Source organism: Eschrichtius robustus, chromosome X, assembly GCF_028021215.1.
Source record: "Eschrichtius robustus isolate mEscRob2 chromosome X, mEscRob2.pri, whole genome shotgun sequence".
In the NCBI taxonomy this organism is placed as follows: domain Eukaryota; kingdom Metazoa; phylum Chordata; class Mammalia; order Artiodactyla; family Eschrichtiidae; genus Eschrichtius; species Eschrichtius robustus.
Window position 1 is genome coordinate 74560790 of NC_090845.1, and position 21208 is coordinate 74581997.

Below are 21208 nucleotides of genomic sequence, written 5' to 3' on the forward strand. Positions count from 1 at the left end.
ACATTTACTTTCTAAGTAAGTGCTTATGAGTAATATATTGCTTACAGAGATAAGTGGGTCACTCACTGTGCGAAACCTCTTGCATGCATTTATAAAAATACACAAGCTAATGTGGAGAATGAGAACTGAATATTTCATTTCCTGAGGCATGACTGCATATGTGCAATTGTCTGTATGTATGTATGTGGTATTTCCTGGGTTGCCCAAAATAGAAATTTTGGGGAGGCCCTAGCGAAAAGAAATGAAGTATCTTCTACTTTTTTAGTGCGTTACTAAAGTAACTGCATGCATATATTGGAAGCTAAAGGAAGTTAAAATATGACTCACAATGCAATTATAGTAGTCTTGCATTACTGTTAACTGGAATTATCACAGTATTAATAGACCTTTTATGTTTAAAATCCCAATTCCAATGCCAACCTAGTACACAAGTCCTTAGCCACTTACTTCTTTCTACAAATAAGAAAACAAGACAAAGAAACAAACAAGGAACAATCAACAGCACTTAATACTGGAATTTACAAATGTAACCAAAATGGTTTCATAAGACAACCTTTCTTAATTCTGACCCTCCAGTTTACTCATTGCTGAATTGCAATTTAGAAAGAGAAGAAAAGTGGAGACAAAGGGATGGGAGAGAGAGAGAGAGAGAGTGGAAACAAAGGGAGCAGAGGTGGGAGGCGGAAAGGCCAGTGTGGATTACATCTCCATTCAGTACAAGGTGATGGTGGCTAGAATTACAGTGGGCAGAAAAAAAAAAAAGAGTGGCACTCACTATGTCATCTCACCTCCTAGGAAGGAAGGAATGTAATAAGGAAAAAACAAAAGAAGAAATAAAGGAGGGGAGGAATGAAGAGAAAGAAACTGACAACCTTCTGATAAACAAGAACTCTTAAACACCAAAATTTTATGAGACCCTCTCCACACTGGAGTGTTTACTAATGTGGATACACCAGCTTTCTATTTTCTTTTTAGTATTTTTAGCTACTCTAGAAATTAAACTCAATGTTTTGCGGCACTTAATTACACATTTAGGTCACCCTTATACATTTATCAAAGCCCTCAATGACAGGAAGCTATTTCAAAACCCCAGATTACATCTCTACCTGGATGATCATTATAAAACAATTTAACTTCCCTTGCTCAATTACTTTGTCTACTTCTAATTAGTATGAGACTAATACATTTGGAATATATTTCTCATTCTATAAACCTTTATTGAGTAGCGACTTTGTCAAGGCCATGTGCTCTGAACTGGATTTGGGCAATCCAAACACAAATATTATCTTGTCCTGTACGTGACACAAACATAAGTGATCTAAGGCAAAATTTGAGCAATGTAAAATTGGTCTAAGTCCTCCAACCTTTTCAAATTTCATGATTCAAAAATTGATAATTTCTTTAATGTGTCTGCAATATGTTAAATAATTTAGAGACACATATCTAGTTTGAAAGGTTAAGTGATTTGCCTAAGGTAAAAATGTTCTCCCATAGGTTCTAGTCCCAGATTTGCCACTTTTGTGGCCTTAGGTCAGTGGTTCTCATACTTTAGCATGTATCAGAATCCTCCAGAGGGCTTGCTGCTTGGCCTTACCCCAGAGTTTTTGATTCTACAGGTCTGTTTCCAAGTTCTCACATGATGCTCCTGCTGCTTGTAAGTACATGTCTTAAATAAAACATTTATTGCTTATAACAAATCTATGAAATAAGTATTATTATAATCCCTATTTTACAGATGAAGAAACTGAGGTACAGAGAGGTTAAACAGGTTGCCTGATATTACACATCTAGTATGTAACAAAAGCTGGGACATGAACCTAGGGTATGAATCCTGTATCTACAATCAGTGTACTTAAGAATATATGTCTCTATATGCTCTTGATTTTACCATGTGATACTTTAACAGAAATATTCACAAGACATGATTAATGCACAGAAGAGGAACACATAGACAAAACAGTATCTAGGGAAAGCTTTGCAGAAAAGCTGAGTCATGGCTTATAGGTATAAGAGTACTCAGAATGTTTGAATCCATCTCAAGCACTTAGCAGCTATGTGATCTTAATAACTTATTCTCTTTGGGTGTCCATTTGAAACTTTCTATGGTTACTGTGCAAATTAGATAATATTTAAAAAGCACTTAGCACAGTGTCTGGCACAATAGTGGACACTCAATAGATAATAGAGTACTCAGAATGAGGGGAAAGATTTTAAGGTAGTGACATTATGCAAATAAATGAATGTGTGAAATAGTTGTTTGGATAAGGGGAGAGGATATTGATTAGTATAAAACACTGATGAAGGCCTAGCTGAAGATGGAAACCATGCGTTAATAATGACCCCAATTCAAATAAATGGCTGTGCTTTTCTCTAACTGTGCTCAACTGCATGGATGTAGCATAAAGAAGGCATTCATTCATTCATTCAACAAATATTTATTAAGCACCACACTAAATCAGTCACCACACTAGGCACCAAGGAAACCAGGGTAAATGAAACAGCCCTCAGTGGGTAGTGTCTGAATTCTAGAGGTAGTGGGCAGTGAGTATTGGATGGAGAAAAAAAAGGAAACAATAGATAAAGCAGAGAGCTAGACTAATCCAGAGTTGGGATTTTGCTAAGTGGCAGGGACAATATGATAAAGAGGCAAGGCAGTTGAGGGTGATGGTAAGAGAATGGTTGCAATCATGAATAAGAAAGCAAGACAAGTTGGGGAGGAGGGAGCTAATAAACAGAATTGTAATAAGCAGAGAGAAAAGAGAGAAGAGATTAAAGATCTCTGAGAAGTAGAAGAATCTAGTTGGTGGAATTTCTACTGACTTTCCTTTATCCTCCAGATTTTTCTGAGTTTATAGAGCTTTCCTAAATTTTGCCTGACAGATGACCACATATATGATGTGACTACATAGTAGAAGGCAACTTTTGGAGTATAGCTTATGAAATTCATTTCATGACATAATGCGCTCTCATCTACACATGGACAGTTGATAAATTGTTTATGTTTATATATTTAAATATGTATTATATATTATTATATAATATTATTGTATAATATACATATTTACATTAACTTATAAATAGATATTTGTATAATTTATATTTCATACATTATATGTAATATATAATATTAAAATAATACATGACATTTATAATAATATATAACCCTAAATGTATATTAAACTCTGGTCTTCATATGTTGAGCACACATCAATGGAAGATAAACAGTAGTGTGTTGGCAATGGGATTGTATCTTATATCATCAGTGTAATATCTTAAAACAAGTCATAGTATGCCACGTATTTTTTGAGCTCCTTGCCTAAGTGGTTGCATTTGTCATCAAAGTACGCTAGAAAAGAAGGTCCACATAATTCTTTACTGACCCCAAAATAGCTGGTAAGATATCTTCAATGATTTTCATTAAGTACATTAACTCTTAAAATGAGATATTTCCTCAGATCTGCTCATACAGTTGCCTGTTTCGCCATTAAAAGTACTCAAGTTTTGCTGTAAACCTAAAATTGCTCTAAAAAATAAAGTCTATTAAAAAATATCAGGGTATTGTAAAATGTTTGAAAGCTACAACACCAAGGCAAATGATATATTTACAGTACCTTCCTCCAATTCTCTGCAAATGTTCTAATAAGCAATGATATAGATTCGTATTTTTACGGCTTAGATCAGCAAGCAACTCTCCAAAATATTTGGGGTCCAATTTTTCAGGGCCATCATCCTGAATTATCACCTGAAGAAAATATCAATCACAATTATAAACAATATTAAGTTCACAGATATTTTGCTGTGAAATGAAAAAAGTGAAATAACCTATTAATACAAGTAACTCATCACAAAATCATCACATAAATGAAGCCACTAAATTTTCTTTGTAGCTGATATATACATTTTTCAATATGGGAGGAATTTAAAGGAAAAGCAACATTGTAATGGCAGTTTCAGTTTCATTTCACTCAAGTCTAAGTGATCTAATGAATGCAAAACTTGAATAATTTACATAAAAATTCTTGAATATAGATGCTTAAATGAAAAGTAAAACAAGTAAAATCTCTGAATTGCTCATTATCAAAATCTCTGAATTGCTCATTATCATCACATGGCTTATTCATCTGTCAGTATCATTCCACTGATCCTCAGGTTATCTCATTGCTATAGCTAGCCAGGTAGATAATGCCTTCCTGCCTCACCTCTTTATGTGTGTCCCTTCCAAAACCATTAACTTTGCCAAGTAGAAAAGGGCATTTCTTTAGCCAAGGACATTCAAGTACTGAACTCCCTGTTAGAATCTGCACACAAGTAATTTGATACACTTAGTATTTTGCCTATTTTTCTCCCTTAGCCAATTATAATGCCCTCATAATGCTGTGAAAACCATGGAGTTTTTTTTCCTTCCAGTTTAATTTGACAGAGTAATTTTACAGTTTCAAATTATCTTAAAGTATTTATTTCTTTTATTATTTCTGCACAAATATTCTCCTGTCATTGCACTGTACACTAGTTAACATGTTGGGTATACAATTCTTTGCCCACATTAGTAATTTGTGCCATTACTAAAACTCTTGCTCTTGTGATTTCAATGTGGCACCCAAATAAAGAGTCACAGAGTCCAGGACGGGGAATGATTTGCATCAGCCTGGTGTCTGTGTTCATAGATAAAAAGAGGTGTTAAAAGTTACCAAAAGGAGGTGATTTTATTTTGAGAAATGATAACAATAACTAATATTTACTTAGCTCTTACTATGTGTCAGCCATTGTGCTATGAACTTGACATAAAGATTAAATGAGGTGGGCTTCCCTGGTGGTGCAGTGGTTGAGAATCTGCCTGCTAATGCAGGGGACACAGGTTCGAGCCCTGGTCTGGGAGGATCCCACATGCCACAGAGCAACTGGGCCCGTGAACCACAACTACTGAGCCTGCGCATCTGGAGCCTGTGCTCCACAACAAGAGAGGCCGCGATAGTGAGGCCCGCGCACCGCGATGAAGAGTGGTCCCCACTTGCCACAACTAGAGAAAGCCCTCGCACAGAAACGAAGACCCAACACAGCCAAAAATAAATAAATAAATTAATTAATTAAAAAAAAAGATTAAATGAGGTAATGTTCTCTTGTAACCACTACACAATATTGCCTCCCAGAAGACCTCTTGTGTTTGTTTTCTCAGCAACTTAGGAATTACACTGCCCCTAACTGCATTATTTTGGAGGTTAGCTGGGCTAGGAGTTGAAACAGTCAAGAGTTTGATTTTCTTATTGTGAAACTATGCAAAATATGGCTGAAGTTCAGTTAATAAATTTTAATCAGTTAGAGAAAAGGTGAGAGTATTAAAATTGAAGAATGGGTTCTTTTGACCAAACAGCCATCAAGGTAGAATAGCAAGAAGCAAAATTTCACTCCTTTGTGTATATATTCCTCCTTAGTTGTATACAGTCCACAATTTACATTTGAGTAACACAGTAAAAACCAAAACCCAGTTGGGTTCAAAAGTGTGGAGGGGAGAGGACAGACAGAAATCAGATTCTCTTCTGCTGTTAAGTCTTTGCCAGGACTACACTCAACAATAAAATGAAATTTCCTAACCATAAACTATGACGTGCCAGTTAGCAATATTTTCATTACTAAATCACAGGTCAGTAGATTTTAGTTTTATTGGAACTGTTTGTAGGTGTGATTTGACATTTCTTTTAGAGTTGGCTCAAAACCATGTTCTTGTTGACTTGAAAAAGCCAAGATAGGGAGCCTCCCAAGGAAACATGAATGTTTTCAGTCAGAATAATGGTAGCTCTAATGGATGGAGGTTTTCTCTCTGTGACAATATTGAGTTGATAAGATACCTGAAATAAAATTACCTCACATCAGCATTTCTGCCTGATGAATGATAGCTATCTTGAATGTCAATCTAAGATAATAGCTTTAACTTTCACATATAAACAGGGCAGGAATACAAACTGTGCTGAAGAATAGTTGTTCCCAGATACACAAATTGTGATATTTCTCAAAAAATTACAAAAATTATTAAAGATTCTTTAGCATGCATCCATCAAATACCTTTAATCAGATCACTATTTGACCATAATAATGGCTAAGCAGTCCAACTCCTTGTGTCTGATTGCTAGTAAAAGCCTCTGATTAGAATTACTGCCACAAACCCAAGGCAAGCAACAATGTTTAAGTGTGAAACCAGAGGCAAATCAGAAATCATTTTTCAGAAAATCTATAGAAAGGAAGTACCTTGTAAAGGAAAACCATGGGCTTCACCTCACTACTGCCTTGGAAGTTCTTGTCCTGTTTCCAGTCTGGAGTTTTGTTTCTTATTTGTGGTCTATGAGATTCCAGGAGTGGAATTTCTTTTGCTAGTATCTACATTATATAAACTTTGATATTCAAAGATGATACTTTTGACCAACCATATTTACAAAATTCAGTGGTAGTGATTATAGAGTCCTACCAATAGTAGACACACAATAGTTGCAGGTTTCACCTGAGCTATCTATATTTTCTTGCCTGGCCCCCTTCAAGCTTAGTGGCACACATTTTTGAGAATGCTGTTCAGGACTAGGGATAGCCTGTGATGAAGGCACAAATCACAATCTAGTAGTAATCTCGTAGTAGAGGGTACTGGCTTAATTAAATTTATCCTCACTGGGTAACTGGCTTATGTATGCATTTTTCACCTATTTAGAATGGTTGCTTAGTGGATTCAAAAGTGCTTAAAATGCCATGTTATATAAAAGCAATTATACATAAATGCTTAACCCTCTAAAAGGTCATGGACATGTTAACTAATAAGGTCTTCTGTGCTTAGACCCTCCTGGGTAGTAACTTTTTGCTACATGACAACAGAAAACATCACTATTAAGGAAAGCTTACAATGTATAGATTATTATCCTGCAAACCTTATATGGTGACACTTGTAGATAAATAAGGTTACTGCTTCATTAATTTTGCTTTGATTTGGGACATTTAATAGCTGTCAGATAGATTGAAACCATAGTTAATCCAGTTGGCATTAATCCCTGTGAAATGAAATGCATTTTATGTACAACGTCATTTGGCTAACAAGGTAAAATAAAAACAATAATTGGTCTCTTCCTATTTTGTACCACAAGAAGAAATCCTAGGAGAAAAAGTATCAGAATTTTGGGTTCTGAAAATCCTCAGTGCTATTTTAATCTCCATAGATATTTTAGTAAAGAAATGTTGCATTATACAGTACCTGGTACACAGAAGGTTTTCAATAAATGTTGTCACTGAATTGAATGTATTGTACAATAATTATAATTCTAAAATGAAGACTTGACTCATAACAACAGTCCTGTACTTGAAATAAAGACCTAATTTAATTTTCTGTGAGTAACTCTAGGCAGCAAAGTGTTGCAATGAAGAAAGAATGGAAATTGGAGCCAAAGATGGAGCTCCCACTTCCTAGTTGTGGCCTAAGTGTATGTACTGCTTAACCTCTCTGAACCTCAGGTTCCTCAACTGTAAAATGCAGGTAATTTAGTACTTATTTTATAAAGTTGCTGGAGGTATTACTTTGGAGGGGGGCAGGTAAATTATTAAACTGTCATGTAAAAACCGTCATACAAATAATGGTTTTATTTAACTGAACACATATGGACAATTGGCTATTTGAATAATGATAGAAGGAGTGGAAGATGGTTATAAATTTTCTACAAGGCTCTCAGTTACCGGGGAGTAGAGACACTCTTTTTATACATTTCTTTAATTCCAGCACATACCATAGTGTCTGAATATAGTAGATCCTCAGTAAACATTTGTTGCATGAGGAAGTTGTCATAAAGGATGCAATTTGGGCTAAATGTTAACTATAATAGATGGAAAAGCACTAGTTGGAAGAGGTGCTTTAACAAGGCAACTGAAGGGCTTCCCTGGTGCTGCAGTGGTTAGGAATCCGCTTGCCAATGCAGGAGACACAGGTTCGAGCCCTGGTCCGGGAAGATCCCACATGCCCTGGAACAACTAAGCCTGGGCGCCACAACTACTGAGCCTGTGTGCCACAACTACTGAAGCCCATGTGCCTAGAGCCTATGCTCCACAACAAGAGAAGCCACCGGAATGAGAAGCCTGCACTCGCAACGAAGAGTAGCCCCCGCTCACCGCAACTAGAGAAAAGCCCATGTGCAGCAAGACCCAATGCAGCCAAAACTAAATAAATTAATTAGTTAATTAAAAAAAAAGCAGCTGAAATTGACTTTATCCAAAACCTAGTCAACGCTGTCCTTGCTCCCTTTTTGGTGTATATGTATAGATTTTGACATTTTATTATAAAATAAGATGATTCTTCCACTCCTAACAACCAAAAAAAAAAAAGTAGATGGTTTGGATTGTCATTTTATAATGAATCCAGGTGACTAATTTGTAACTGCTTAAATTATTCTCTCTGACTGGAAAATAAAATATATTTTCCTATAACACACGTGACTACTGAAAACTTATGAAGCTTTTTCTCATGAACAATGGGAATTTTGCCACTAATCATGTTTTTTTCCCCCCTTGTGGTTTCCAGAAATCTCAGATCCAAGTTTTTAGCCCATTTTTACTAATGACATGGAACTCTGTGGCCTGCATTTCTGTGTACTCTATTTTCCTTCTGGTGTTATGGCCCCATTATATTTACACTGCCCTTGACATTTCTTTTTCTGTTCTATTACATCTTATTTGTTCTTTTAAGACACTCTAAATACATTTTGTAATGAAACAGGAGATATATCCCAATGAAATTAATTTTAAATGAATATGTATTTTTTAATGCATAACTTCTTGGAAACATCTTTGTTGCTACTTTTTTCTCTTCTCCGCCTCTCTGCCATTTCTCTATTCTGCCATTCCTTAGTATGTAATTTATTCAAGGAATGGAACCACTTCTTTATTATGTAAGCAAAGCCAGTGGAGGAACTCACTGCACATATGTAGTAGTTCTTTCAATGTATTGATAATTTATCTTACATTCTAACTTTTTTTCTTAACCCAAAGGCTAAAATCTATACCCCCAAGCCACATGCAGGATTTAAAAGGTCTCAGTGGCATGATGCTTTCATTCATTCAGCACACATTTATTGAGAACTTACTAAGTACTGCCTTATGGTACAGTTCTAAGTGCTACTGGGAAAAAAAAAGACATAAGATACTGTTTCCTCCTCTCTCAAGGACCTTATGGTCTTTTAGAAGAGCTAAGATATGTATCTAAATAACTTTATGTGATAGATTTCCCAGTTCATAAGAGCTATGAAGAGAAGCACAGATGAAATGGTAAAAGAGTGCTCTCTTGGGCTTCCCTGGTGGCGCAGTGGTTGAGAATCTGCCTGCTAATGCAGGGGACACGGGTTCGAGCCCTGGTCTGGGAAGATCCCACATGCCGCAGAGCGGCTGGGCCCGTGAGCCATAATTACTGAGCCTGCGCGTCTGGAGCCTGTGCTCCGCAACAAGAGAGGCCGCGATAGTGAGAGGACCGCGCACCGCGATGAAGAGTGGTCCCCGCTTGCCACAACTAGAGAAAGCCCTCGCACAGAAACGAAGACCCAACACAGCCATAAATAAATAAAAATTAATTTTAAAAAAAATTTAAAAAAAAGAGTGCTCTCTTCTCTTCGGCAGCACATACACTAAAATTGGAACGATACACAGAAGATTAGCATGGGCCCTGCGCAAGGATGACACACATATTCGTGAAGCGTTCCATTATTTCTATGGGAGGGATGTGAGCCCCGGAGCCTTCACCCCGTCCTGTGGTGTCTCCCCAGGTCTTCCACAAGCTGGCCTCCTACAAGGGCTGTTTGCTGTCTAGCCTCAGCACGATGCTGAAGACGTGGGTTAGACTGCAGCCCAGGGCAGAGACTCCTGAGAGCCCTTGTTGCCGAGAAAGCCAACTGCGAGACGCCTTGCTGGCTGCTTGGAGGAAAAAAAACCCTGAACACCTGTGGCCGAGTACTGCGAGTGGCTCCCGCAGGCCATGCAGGTTGACCTCGAGAAAGCCTGGCAGCCCGCTCCTGACCGCTGACCCAGTGCCTGCCTGAGGGGCCAAGGACTGGCCTGCGGACCCAGGGGGCCTGGCAGTGGCCAGTGTCCGGCACAGTCACCCTGACCCCAGGCCGCGCCCAGGAGGCAAGTCGAGCCCCTGGATACCCTCATTCATCATGGCTCGATTCTGGGCACAACGTGTTGCCTTCCCTGGGCAGTCCGACCCAGGGGTGACTTTTGTAACTATTTATTACAGGGTGGATAATGGTTTTATCTCCCATGCTGGCCCCATTTTAAATGTGCTCTATGTACTACATTAGTCCCTGTAGAGCAGCAGGGCTGCTGGGCAAAGGCAACCACGGGCCCTTCCTCTGCTCTCCATTCCCTGCGAGTGTGGTGCACCCTCCCCACAGCCAGGGAGGGCCCCCAAAGCTACTGCTGGCTCCTGTGGAGTGGGTGTCTCCTCCCCGGTGGTCAGCCCCCCACTGGCTACATTACTGTAATAAACCTTAGCTGTGACGACAACAACAACAACAAAAATGGTAAAAGAGTTATAGGAAGGAAACCCAACTTTCAGCTATATGAGAGTGGTTTTATGTAGGAAGATTCTTCAGACTATGACAACTGATTAGGTGTGAGGTGGCAAATGAGAGGGAAAGTAAAAAATAATGCTAAATTTTAAGTCTGGTGATTAGGGCACTGAAGATATCATTAATAGAAATAGAGGGCATAGAATGAAAAGCTGGTATATGGTCAGTTGGAGGTGACTGTGGGACAGCCAAGTAGAGACATCAACTATTCCATTAAAAATTATGGATTAAAGCTTCGGAGGGAAGTTTGGGGAGTTGTCCATGTAAAGGTGATCATGTAAAGGTCATAGAAGTCAAGCTTTTACACCATATAGTCAAGGGAGAAGGGGTAGAGAAAGGAGAAGAAGGCCAAGGATGGGTCTTTGGGGAAGATCTGATGAAAGAAAGAAGAAGAGCCTGAGAAGAATTAGAAGCAGCAGTACAGTATAATGGAAAGAAAGAATATCAAGAATACAATGGATCAACATTATCAACTCTTCCATCTTATTCGAACTGGAATAAGATGAAAATGAAGCAAAAAAGGAAGTGGAATTTGCAACTTAGAGGTCAATAAAAGCAGTTTCAGGAGAATGTTGAAACTAGAATCTGGTTTTCAAAGTGTTAAGGAATGTGTGGGTAATGAGGAAATGGCAGCAGTGAGTATGCCTTCCTCCTTCAGGGATTTTGCAAGTTAAGGGAACAAAAATGATTGAGATCATAAGTCAGTAGATTGGTAGGGTTGCTAATGGAGTCACCTTGAAGACAAGGTTAGATTATTAATTCTCAAAGATCGGAAGAATCAAAAGTTCACTGAAAGTACAGAGAAATTTTTCAGTGAAGTAGGGTGTTGAAGGAGTTCACATAGTGAACGCAAATTGTGGTCCCTGGACCAAGTAGCATTAGGATAACGAGTGAACTTGGAAATGCAAACTATCAAGTCCCAGAAATCTCTATTTAAGCAGGTCAGCCAACTGATTCTGGTACACAAAAAAATCTGAGTTCCACTGCCCATTCTTGGTAGAAGGCAAGGCTACCTGCAAAGAGTAAGAGAACAGCAATGGGACCTAGAGTATGAAGAGGGAAAAATAAAGATTATATGCTGAGGACCGGGGTGGCAAGTCAATCAGAATTAACTAAAAGGACTGTCTAGCAACAGAAGGAATCCAGCAAGACAGAGATAATCTGTACTAGACTAAATTGGCCTAGTTTGCGAACTTTCTCTAGCACACGAAGTCAAAATCTAGGTGCAGAGAAAGTGGATGGCAGTCTATCCAAAGTAAGGGATTAGCAAAGTGAGGACTAATCAGAGAAGGCAACAATTTTAAGGGTTTCTAGCAAGAGCATTGTTGAATCAGCTGACAGGGGACACCAGCCCGGTTTGGAACTGAGGGCTAGAGAGCTTGTTGAGGGCAAGGCTCAATGGGAATTAGAGAGTAGGAGATGAAGTAAGAAAGTGATGATAAGAGAAAGAGAGATTCAGAATTCCAGATGAAACAGTTTCAAGTGATGTGGAGGTTCAAGGAGTGACCAAAGTCTATGAGAGCTGAAGATGTAGTAGAAATGAAGAAATTAAGGGTGATGAAGAACCATGAGGACAGAGCATGAGAAAGATCTCTCATTTGAGTGGAGAAGTTCTCATAGATGATTCCAGGGCAGGGGTCAGGGGAAAGTGGGGAGAAGATTGTAAGCCTGCCAGTGAAACTGTTGAAGGATGATGAGAGTGACTAGAAGGTCAGTAGTAGTGATAATATGAGCCAAGAGGAGAGGTGTATATGGATTGCAGGGTTTTAAAGAGAGGAAATGGTTGATCAACAAAAACCAGAACACTTGACTGTATAAAATTGTACTGAGAAAAGAATTAGCAATAGATACATAGAAAACCAAACAAATGAAAACATTTAGGGAATTATTAACACCAGCAAATAATAGTTGTACTAATAAAAGCAGCAAAATAGTACACAAATTGGTTCAGCAGTAAATAATACTTTCATAGCAATAATAATATAAACACTGAATAATGATTTAGCCTAAAATATGGGGATTTAACTATACTGAGATGATGAAAGGGATGTAAACAGGTAGGTGGGTGATTAATAGAACTAAATCCTTATGTACCAGAATTACCAACATATAATATACAACATTGATAAATCAAAAAACAGCAGCATAAGTATATCCGTATTATTTAGCTATATGGAAGGAAAGACAAGAAGAAAAAAAGCTAAGAGTTGAAAATTGTTGCCTCTAACTTCCGCCCTTTTGGCTCTCTGAGCAGCACCATGGCGGTCGGCAAGAACAAGTGCCTTACGAAAGGGGGTAAAAAGGGAGCCAAGAAGAAAGTCGTTGACCCATTTTCTAAGAAAGATTGGTATGATGTGAAAGCACCAGCTATGTTCAATATAAGAAATATTGGGAAAACACTAGTCACAAGAACTCAAGGAACCAAAATCGCATCTGATGGTCTCAAGGGTCGTGTTTTTGAAGTGAGCCTTGTTGATCTGCAGAATGATGAAGTTGCATTTAGAAAATTCAAGCTTATTACTGAGGATGTTCAGGGCAAAAACTGCCTGACTAACTTCCATGGCATGGATCTTACCCGTGACAAAATGTGCTCCATGGTCAAAAACTGGCAGACCATGACTGAAGCTCACGTTGATGTCAAGACTACCGATGGTTATTTGCTTCGTCTATTCTGTGTGGGTTTTACTAAAAAAATGCAACAATCAGATTCAGAAGACCTCTTATGCCCAGCACCAGCAGGTCTGCCATATCTGCAAGAAGATGATGGAAATCATGACCCAAGAGGTGCAGACAAATGACTTGAAAGAGGTGGTCAATCAATTGATTCCAGACAGCACTGGAAAAGACATAGAAAAGCCCTGCCAATCTATTTATCCACTCCATGATGTCTTTGTTAGAAAAGTAAAAATGCTGAAGAGCCCAAGTTTGAATTGGGAAAACTCATGGAGCTACATGGTGAAGGTAGTAGTTCTGGAGAAGCTGCTGGGGATGAGACAGGTGCTAAAGTTGAAAGAGCTAATGGATATGAGCCACCAGTCCAAGAATCTGTTTAAAAATCAGACTTTTAATGGTGACAAATAAAAGATCTTATTCGTGATAAAAAAAAAAAAAAAAAACAGAAAATGGTTTCCTCTGGGCATCAGGCGTGCATGGAAAGGGTTGGGACAGGAACTTGCTGTTTGTTTTATGCCATTTAATAATATTTGACCTTTTAAGCTATCTATATGCATTACTTTGATTAAAAAAAATAAAAACTATTTTTAAAAGAGTAAATAAATAACAATTCTTGTTTGCCACAGAACAAGAGTTCAAAAGGGCACAAGAGCAGGAGGTAGCAGGAGACAGATAAGGGTGGTGTTGGAGAAAAAATGGGTCCAAAACAGATATCAATTAAATTTGGGGAAAGGATAGCAGGGAATAGAGTTTTGCACAAAAGACACTCATTTTCAATAATGGGGATGGAGAAGGCAATAAAGATGGAGAAGGACTGGAGTCACATGTGCCTGAGTGAGGGAACAAGCAGAAATGCTGAGTTTATTAAGCTAAGCAGCCCAGAGTTTCCATCATTAGTGAATGACTTATGTTAAATAAACATTGTAACAAGCTTCCTGGATACTTGTCAGAAAAAGCACCTGACACTAAGATCTGTGCTGTCTTGATGTTGACAAAAATTAAATTTTCAAATGACAGAAGAAAGGCATCACAAGTTGGAGAATTTTCCATTGGCAATAGCACTATCCAAGTGAGCAGGACTCTTCCCTTGATATCTTCCCATGACTCAAAGTTTTCTTGGAAGCCTCAAGCCAAATGCAAGAGTTGTACATGCAATATATATAATTATTTGAGTCTTTTTTATAAACACCACCTGTATAACAACTTGTAAAACGAGTTCAGTTGAGCTTTTCCCTGTCACTAACATATATGGAATTATCTGTTCCTTGCTAATGGCAGGAAAATGATCACAGCATGTTATTCTTAATGTCCTCGGGGAAAGAAATGTGATTGGTGCTGTTTCGAATTTGAAACCAAAATAATGATCTTTCTAAGGAGAACCATGGAAAACATACATAAATTAGTTTTATTAAAAATATTTTGAAGCCAGGTTTTTGTACATCTGATTTTCAAAAATATTTTAATGCCTTTTGCTTCTTGGAAAGCACTTTAAAGGTGATTTAGTTTCATTTAAAAATATCATTACAGGGACTTCCCTGGTGGTGCTGAGGTAAAAAATCCGCCTTACAATGCAGGGGACGTGGGTTCAATCCCTGGTCAGGGAACTAAGATCCCACATGCGGAGCAGCTAAAGCCTGCGCGCCACAACTACTGAGCTCGCACGCTTCAACTAGAGAGCCCGCGTGCCGCAAACTACAGAACCCACGCGCCCTGGAGCCTGTGTGCCGCAACTAGAGAAGAGAAAACCCACACACCACAACTAGAGAGAAGCCCTCGTGCCACAACGAACGATCCCACATGCCTCAACTAAGACCCGACGCAGCCAAAAATAAATAAAGTAAGGAAATAAATAATAAATAAATCTTAAAAAGAATATCATTACAATGGAAACCAATTTTTTATTTTGATGCTTTGAAAGATTTGGGGACTGGGGTTAGGGGAGGAAAAGGCAGAGAATCAAACATTCATTTGTGTACCTAGTATGTGCTTGGCACTAAGCTGGATACTTTACATATTTTACCTCATTTAATCCATTGTAGATACACTGCACATTAAGTGTGATTCTCTCCCTCTTTTATAGATGGGGAAACTGAGGTGCAGTCCAGTTAAGTCGATTACCTCAGTCCAGTTAAAGTCAATTACCTAGGATCATGCAACTCAGCAGAATCAGGTTTTATAAACCCAGATAATTGAATTGAAGGTCTGTGTTCTTTCTACCTTATTATACTACCTCTGAATTGCAATTTAACTCTAAACACAAACTAAAAATGGGTCATCCTTTAGTTTTAAAGAAGCCTAACTGACATCTGCTCTATTACTCTTCAGAGACTCTTCCACTCATGTGGAAGACACATGTAAACACCAAGGAGCCTAGGTGAGACAACTCATTCTCTGCCCTGCTTTGTCCATGGGATCTGCACAATCGGGTTACCCCATCCTTACTCTGACCAGAAATGGATCCAATCCTGTGTAATCCACATAGGTGGAAATTACCAGCTCTAAGCTTCCCAGGGCACTATTCCATTTTCAGAAGCACTTCAACTTTATCCATATAAAATACTGAAAAACCAGAAGAAAAGTATCTATACAAAAAGTCTCCAGCCTTTAACAAAGCTAAGTCGGAATCTCAAACTGAAAGATGAATAATAAAATAGAAAGTAATATATTAGTTACCCACCTCTGCCCATTTTCTAAACAGACAATATCTAGTCTGGTCAAATATATTATTAGTTGCACTAAGCTAATGAAAGGGTATCATAGCATTACCATTGTCACTGTACAAGATTCTTAATCCTGTGATATTTTTCCCATCTCTGATAATTGTCCCTCACTCCATTCCTACTGTCATTATCCTAGTTTAAGTTTTACACTTTGACTACTGAAATATTTAGCTTTTAATAATCTCTCTGCAAATTCTTCTCTGTGGCATTTTTTCATGTTGTAGGCTTTATAGTTTATAAAGCATGTCAAACATATATTTTCATTTAGTCTTTACATCAACCCTGTGAGGTAGACATCACTACCAAAATTTATGGATGAGGATATTTCTGAGAGATTTAGTATTTATTAAGCACACGTAGCTTGGAAAGGACATAGCTGGGACTGGAACCCAGGTCTTCCTACCCTGAAGCTAGTCCACTTTCTGTTATAGCATGAATATCTCCCCAGTGGCAGACTATTAATCCACTGTCCTATTCATGTTTACATTATTGACCAAGGACTCTCCACATTACTGACTCAACTTCCAGAGGGAACTCTCAATAAGCTCTGGAGTCAGGTTACCTATGTATGAATCCTGGCTCTACCACATGCTAGCTATGCAAGCCTTCGCAAGTAACTTAACTTCTCTGAACCTCAGTTTCCTTCTCTTGAACAATAAAGGCAACAATGATACCTTCTTCATCTGATCACTGTGAGAAGAAAACTAATCAATATTTCAATCTACCTTGTGCAAAGCTTCTAGAATTAACCTCCTAAATCATACCTATCAATATTTTCCTACTCAATAACATTCAATCATCCTCCATTGCCTGCCAAATAAAGGTCAAAATTTTAAACTTAATGTTCGGGAATTCCCTGGTGGTCCAGTGGTCAGGACTCTGTGCTTTCACTGACGAGGGCCTGGGTTCAATCCCTGGTCAGGGAGCTAAGATACTGCAGTGGGAAGGACCTCATGATCTGGCCTTAAGGTATCATTTTAACCCTACACTCTAGTACTCTTCATCCCATGTCTTCCTTGCCATACAAACCAAACCACTATTCCTGAAACCCAAAGTGTACTTTCCCAAATATATGACTTTTTTCATGTGATTCCCTGTTCTTAGGATGTCCATACCACACATACCACAATACCACATTTGGAAATTCTGCTCACTCTTCAAAACCCAGGTCAATCTCTTCCTCCTCAACAAAGCTTTCCTAGATCTCCCAGCTGAAATTAATTTCTTCTCTCTTCTGTTCCCAAAGCACATTGCATGATCCTCTTTTATAACAGACAACACTATGCTTTGTATAATGCTTTATGTGTTTGCCACTTTCCCCTATTAGACAATAAGCACCTAAGAGAAATGTGACAATGTCTTACCAACGTTTGCATTTTTCATAGTACCTGGCATGATGATTTAATGCTTACAAATAATAATTACTACTAAAAACTAGTAATTACCATTTAAGTACTTACCGTCAGCACTCAACAATGGTTAAGTGCTTAACATACAAGACATAATTTATTCTTACAATAACCCTGTAAGAAATGGATGATGAATCTTTATTTTATGATGAAGAAACTGAAGTGTAGCGAAGTTAAGTATTAGATTGAACCGTATGAAGCTGTTGCTCTTTGATCAACTTTAACCTATAAAAATGACAATTTCAGGGCTTCCCTGGTGGCACAGTGGTTGAGAATCTGCCTGCCAATGCAGGGGACATGGGTTCAAGCCCTGGTCTGGGAAGATCCCACATGCCACGGAGCAACTAGGCCCGTGAGCCACAATTACTGAGCCTGCGCGTCTGGAGCCTGTGCTCTGCAACAGGAGAGACCGCGATAGTGAGAGGCCCACGCACCGCGATGAAGAGTGGCCCCCACTTGACGCAACTAGAGAAAACCCTCGCACAGAAACGAAGACCCAACACAGCCATAAATAAATAAATAAATAAATTTTAAAAAACACAAAAACACAAAACAATTAAGAAAATGGTCATAGGAACATACATATCGATAATTACCTTAAAAAAAGACAATTTCAAATGATTTAACCTAATAAAATGTCTTTCTAATGGTTATTACTAATCCATTTAATTTAAGAAATTCAACACCATCTGGACCATGTTTTAGAGTAATTCTAAAGGCCAGTATTTCCATACATGATAATTTTAGGCTTTTTTAGATGGGAAAAACGTGGATATTAAATATTTTGTGGTTCTTTTTTTACCATATGGCCAAAGTGTATATTTCAAGTTTCAGTCCTTAGAAATAATCTCATTCATATTTAATATAAAACAATCATATTCTTATGTGGGTAGGCTCTCTCTTTATTTTTTCGTATTCTTTTTCTTTTGTCTTTCAGTAGTAGTTGCCTATGAGAGAGGTCAACTTGAGCAAGCTATTCTTTATTAGAAAAAAATATGAAAAAATACGAACAGTGGCTTATTCCCCACAGTTCCAGTTATAATTGTTAGTTTTTCCAAAATACAAGACAATCTTTTATCCTTTAACACATGTATAACAGAGGTTTACAAGATTCGAAAGTATTCAGAACATAAATTAGTCACTGATGACTGCATCCCAAGATATTTCTTCTTAGCAACTAAGTTGTAGTTTCTATTTTGTTGATGTAACAAATAATAAAATGTACGCCTATTCTGACGAGTTAATATGCCATATTTTCAAAGAAAACATATAAAAAGTAATTACCAGCTTGTGAAATGTGACCATTACAATCATCTTAGACAATACCACTTCCAATACATTATTCATTTAAATATCATACTTCATGAAAATATTTAATGTTGCACAACTGTTGGACCCATTTTAGAACTGAGGATCAGCTAGAAATTAGGTGTTCATTGATCAGTTCTTAACTCCCCTCATAGATTTAATGTATTAATAGACCTGAATTATTTTGTCTTCTGAGAAGAGATGGAAAATTTTGTTTTAAAAATGCCATAATACACGTACCCTGAGAAAACCATAATTCAAAAAGAGTCATGTACCACAAGTTCATTGCAGCACTATTTACAATAGCCAGGACATGGAAGCAACCTAAGTGTCCATCGACAGATGAATGGATAAAGAAGATGGGGCACATATATATAATGGAATATTAGCCATAAAAAGAAACAAAATTGAGTTATTTGCAGTGAGGTGGATGGACCTAGAGTCTGTCATACAGAGTGAAATTAAGTCAGAAAGAGAAAAAGAAATACCATATGCTAACACATGTGTATGGAATCTAAAAAAAAAAATGGCTCTGATGAACCTAGGGGCAGGACAGGAATAAAGACACAGACATAGAGAATGGACTTGAGGACACGGGGAGGGGGAAGGGTAAGCTGGGACGAAGTGAGAGAGTAGCACTGACATATATACACTACCAAATGTAAAATAAATAACTAGTGGGAAGCAGCTGCATGGCACAGGGAGATCAGCTCGGTGCTTTGTGACCACCTAGAGGGGTGGGAAAAGGAGGGTGGGAGGGAGACTCAAGAGGGAGGGGGTATGGGGATATACGTATGCATATAGCTGATTCACTTTGTTATACAGCAGAAACTAACACTACACTGTAAAGCAATTATACTCCAATAAATATGTTAAAAAATAAATATATAAAAATGCCATAATAAAACACGAATCTTCATGGTATAACACCTCAATATTTTGATGAAAATTTAATGTGGGTACCTATACAGTGGTGTGAGCAGGGTTTAAGAGATTATTTCAGTTTTACAAGGAATCAGCTCATTAATCTCACCTGCTCATGTGTATGGTTTGAGTCACTATGACACAGTTCAATTCCAGTGTTCGTAGAAATTGAATCACTTCCTGTGATGGTTTGGATTTGCTGGCTAGAATGGGATTGTTGACAGTGTAGAGAGTGGAAGATCTGGGGCGGTTGGACAATGTGATGATGGCACTGAACCTGAGGATAGCATTCCTAAAACACATACACATGCCTAAAACAGTCACTCAGAATAAAAATAACTAATAAAAGAAAAGCCAACTGAATCCACTTTAAAAAATTTAATGTGTTCTTTCACAAGATAATTCAAGCCCTAGGATTTATAGTTTTAATAAGTGATATATTATTTTTTCCAATTATTCCATTGGGAAAAATTGTATTGAATTCTATTTTTATTTGACCAGGTGGCTGTAACCATCCAAATACTTACCTAAGTTGACCAGAGAATTGCATGTTCTGATTAAATTAATATTACAGTTATACTTAACACTAAAACTATAATGAATATTAATATTAATTAATATTTATTTGATGATTCAACAGGCACTTCAGGATCTAATTACATAATAATAATACTGAAGATGTTGATGGATATAAATTAGAAAATAATGTAATGTAGTGATTTTCAATGTCAGGAAGCATATTAGAAACACAGTGGGGGCAGGTGAAGTTCTTATGCTTGTGAAAATCAAGCATAAATTAAGAAAAAAAGATTGGAAAACAGTGACTGAGCCTTCAGATTCAGAAAACATGGATTCTAACTCTGATTCTACCACTTACACTGTGATCTTGAGAAACTGTATATGCAACCTTTATAAGCTTCAGTTTCCTCTTGTGTAAAAGTGGAGATAGTATGTACCTCACTGGGTTGCTATGAGGAGTAAATTAACTAATGTTTGTTAAGTGCTTAGTACAAAGTAGGTGGGTAATTAACATTTATTATTATTATTATTATATTTTATCATTGTCATCATCATCATCAACTTAATTATCATCTACCCCGTTAATTCTGCAGGTGAAAAAAAATATAACCATGAGGTCCAGAGAAGTAAGATGATTTACTTATAACGACACAAATAATTAATGGCAAAATTGGGACTGGAACTCATGATTTCTTGCTCAGAGTTCTGTCAGAACATTAAACTGAATTTGTACTGTCTTCAAAATATTTTGGAACTTGTTTTCAAACTAAATCTTTCCTATCTGCTTGCTTATTTACCATGGCTTTTTTCTGGTAAGTGTAGAGCACAGAATAAAAACAGATATCTGGTTATTTCAGTTCAGGGGATTTCAAGTATGCTTGAATTTTCTATATTATTTTGTTATTATTCTACTTTGAAAGCAGGCACCTGAAAGCCAGTTTTCGAAGAAAAAAATACTCTATTTGAATCATAATGCTACATTCATGCACATACAATTAACTTTGAAAGTATAAATTCAATGCTCTATTTTCTTTTGACTGTTGGAAAGGTGACCTATATTAATAAAGTAAGGCAC

The 21208-nt window shown here is 37.5% G+C and overlaps 1 protein-coding gene, 1 non-coding gene and 1 pseudogene across 2 annotated transcripts in view; 2 read left to right on the forward strand and 1 right to left on the reverse strand.

Moving 5' to 3' along the window:
* POF1B (POF1B actin binding protein) overlaps positions 1-21208 on the reverse strand; it is a 145568-nt gene that overhangs the window by 36555 nt on the left and 87805 nt on the right. Inside the window, exons 6-7 of the mRNA XM_068533418.1 lie at positions 19724-19906; positions 3612-3742 (exon numbers count right to left, since the gene is read on the reverse strand). Of these exons, the coding sequence (XP_068389519.1) occupies positions 3612-3742; positions 19724-19906 (314 nt within the window). The remainder of the gene's footprint in view (positions 1-3611; positions 3743-19723; positions 19907-21208) is intronic.
* Positions 9614-9718, forward strand: LOC137757587 (U6 spliceosomal RNA). The gene has a single exon (XR_011072425.1). It is a non-coding gene; the product is annotated as a U6 spliceosomal RNA (small nuclear RNA).
* Positions 12834-13633, forward strand: LOC137756864 (small ribosomal subunit protein eS1-like; annotated as a pseudogene).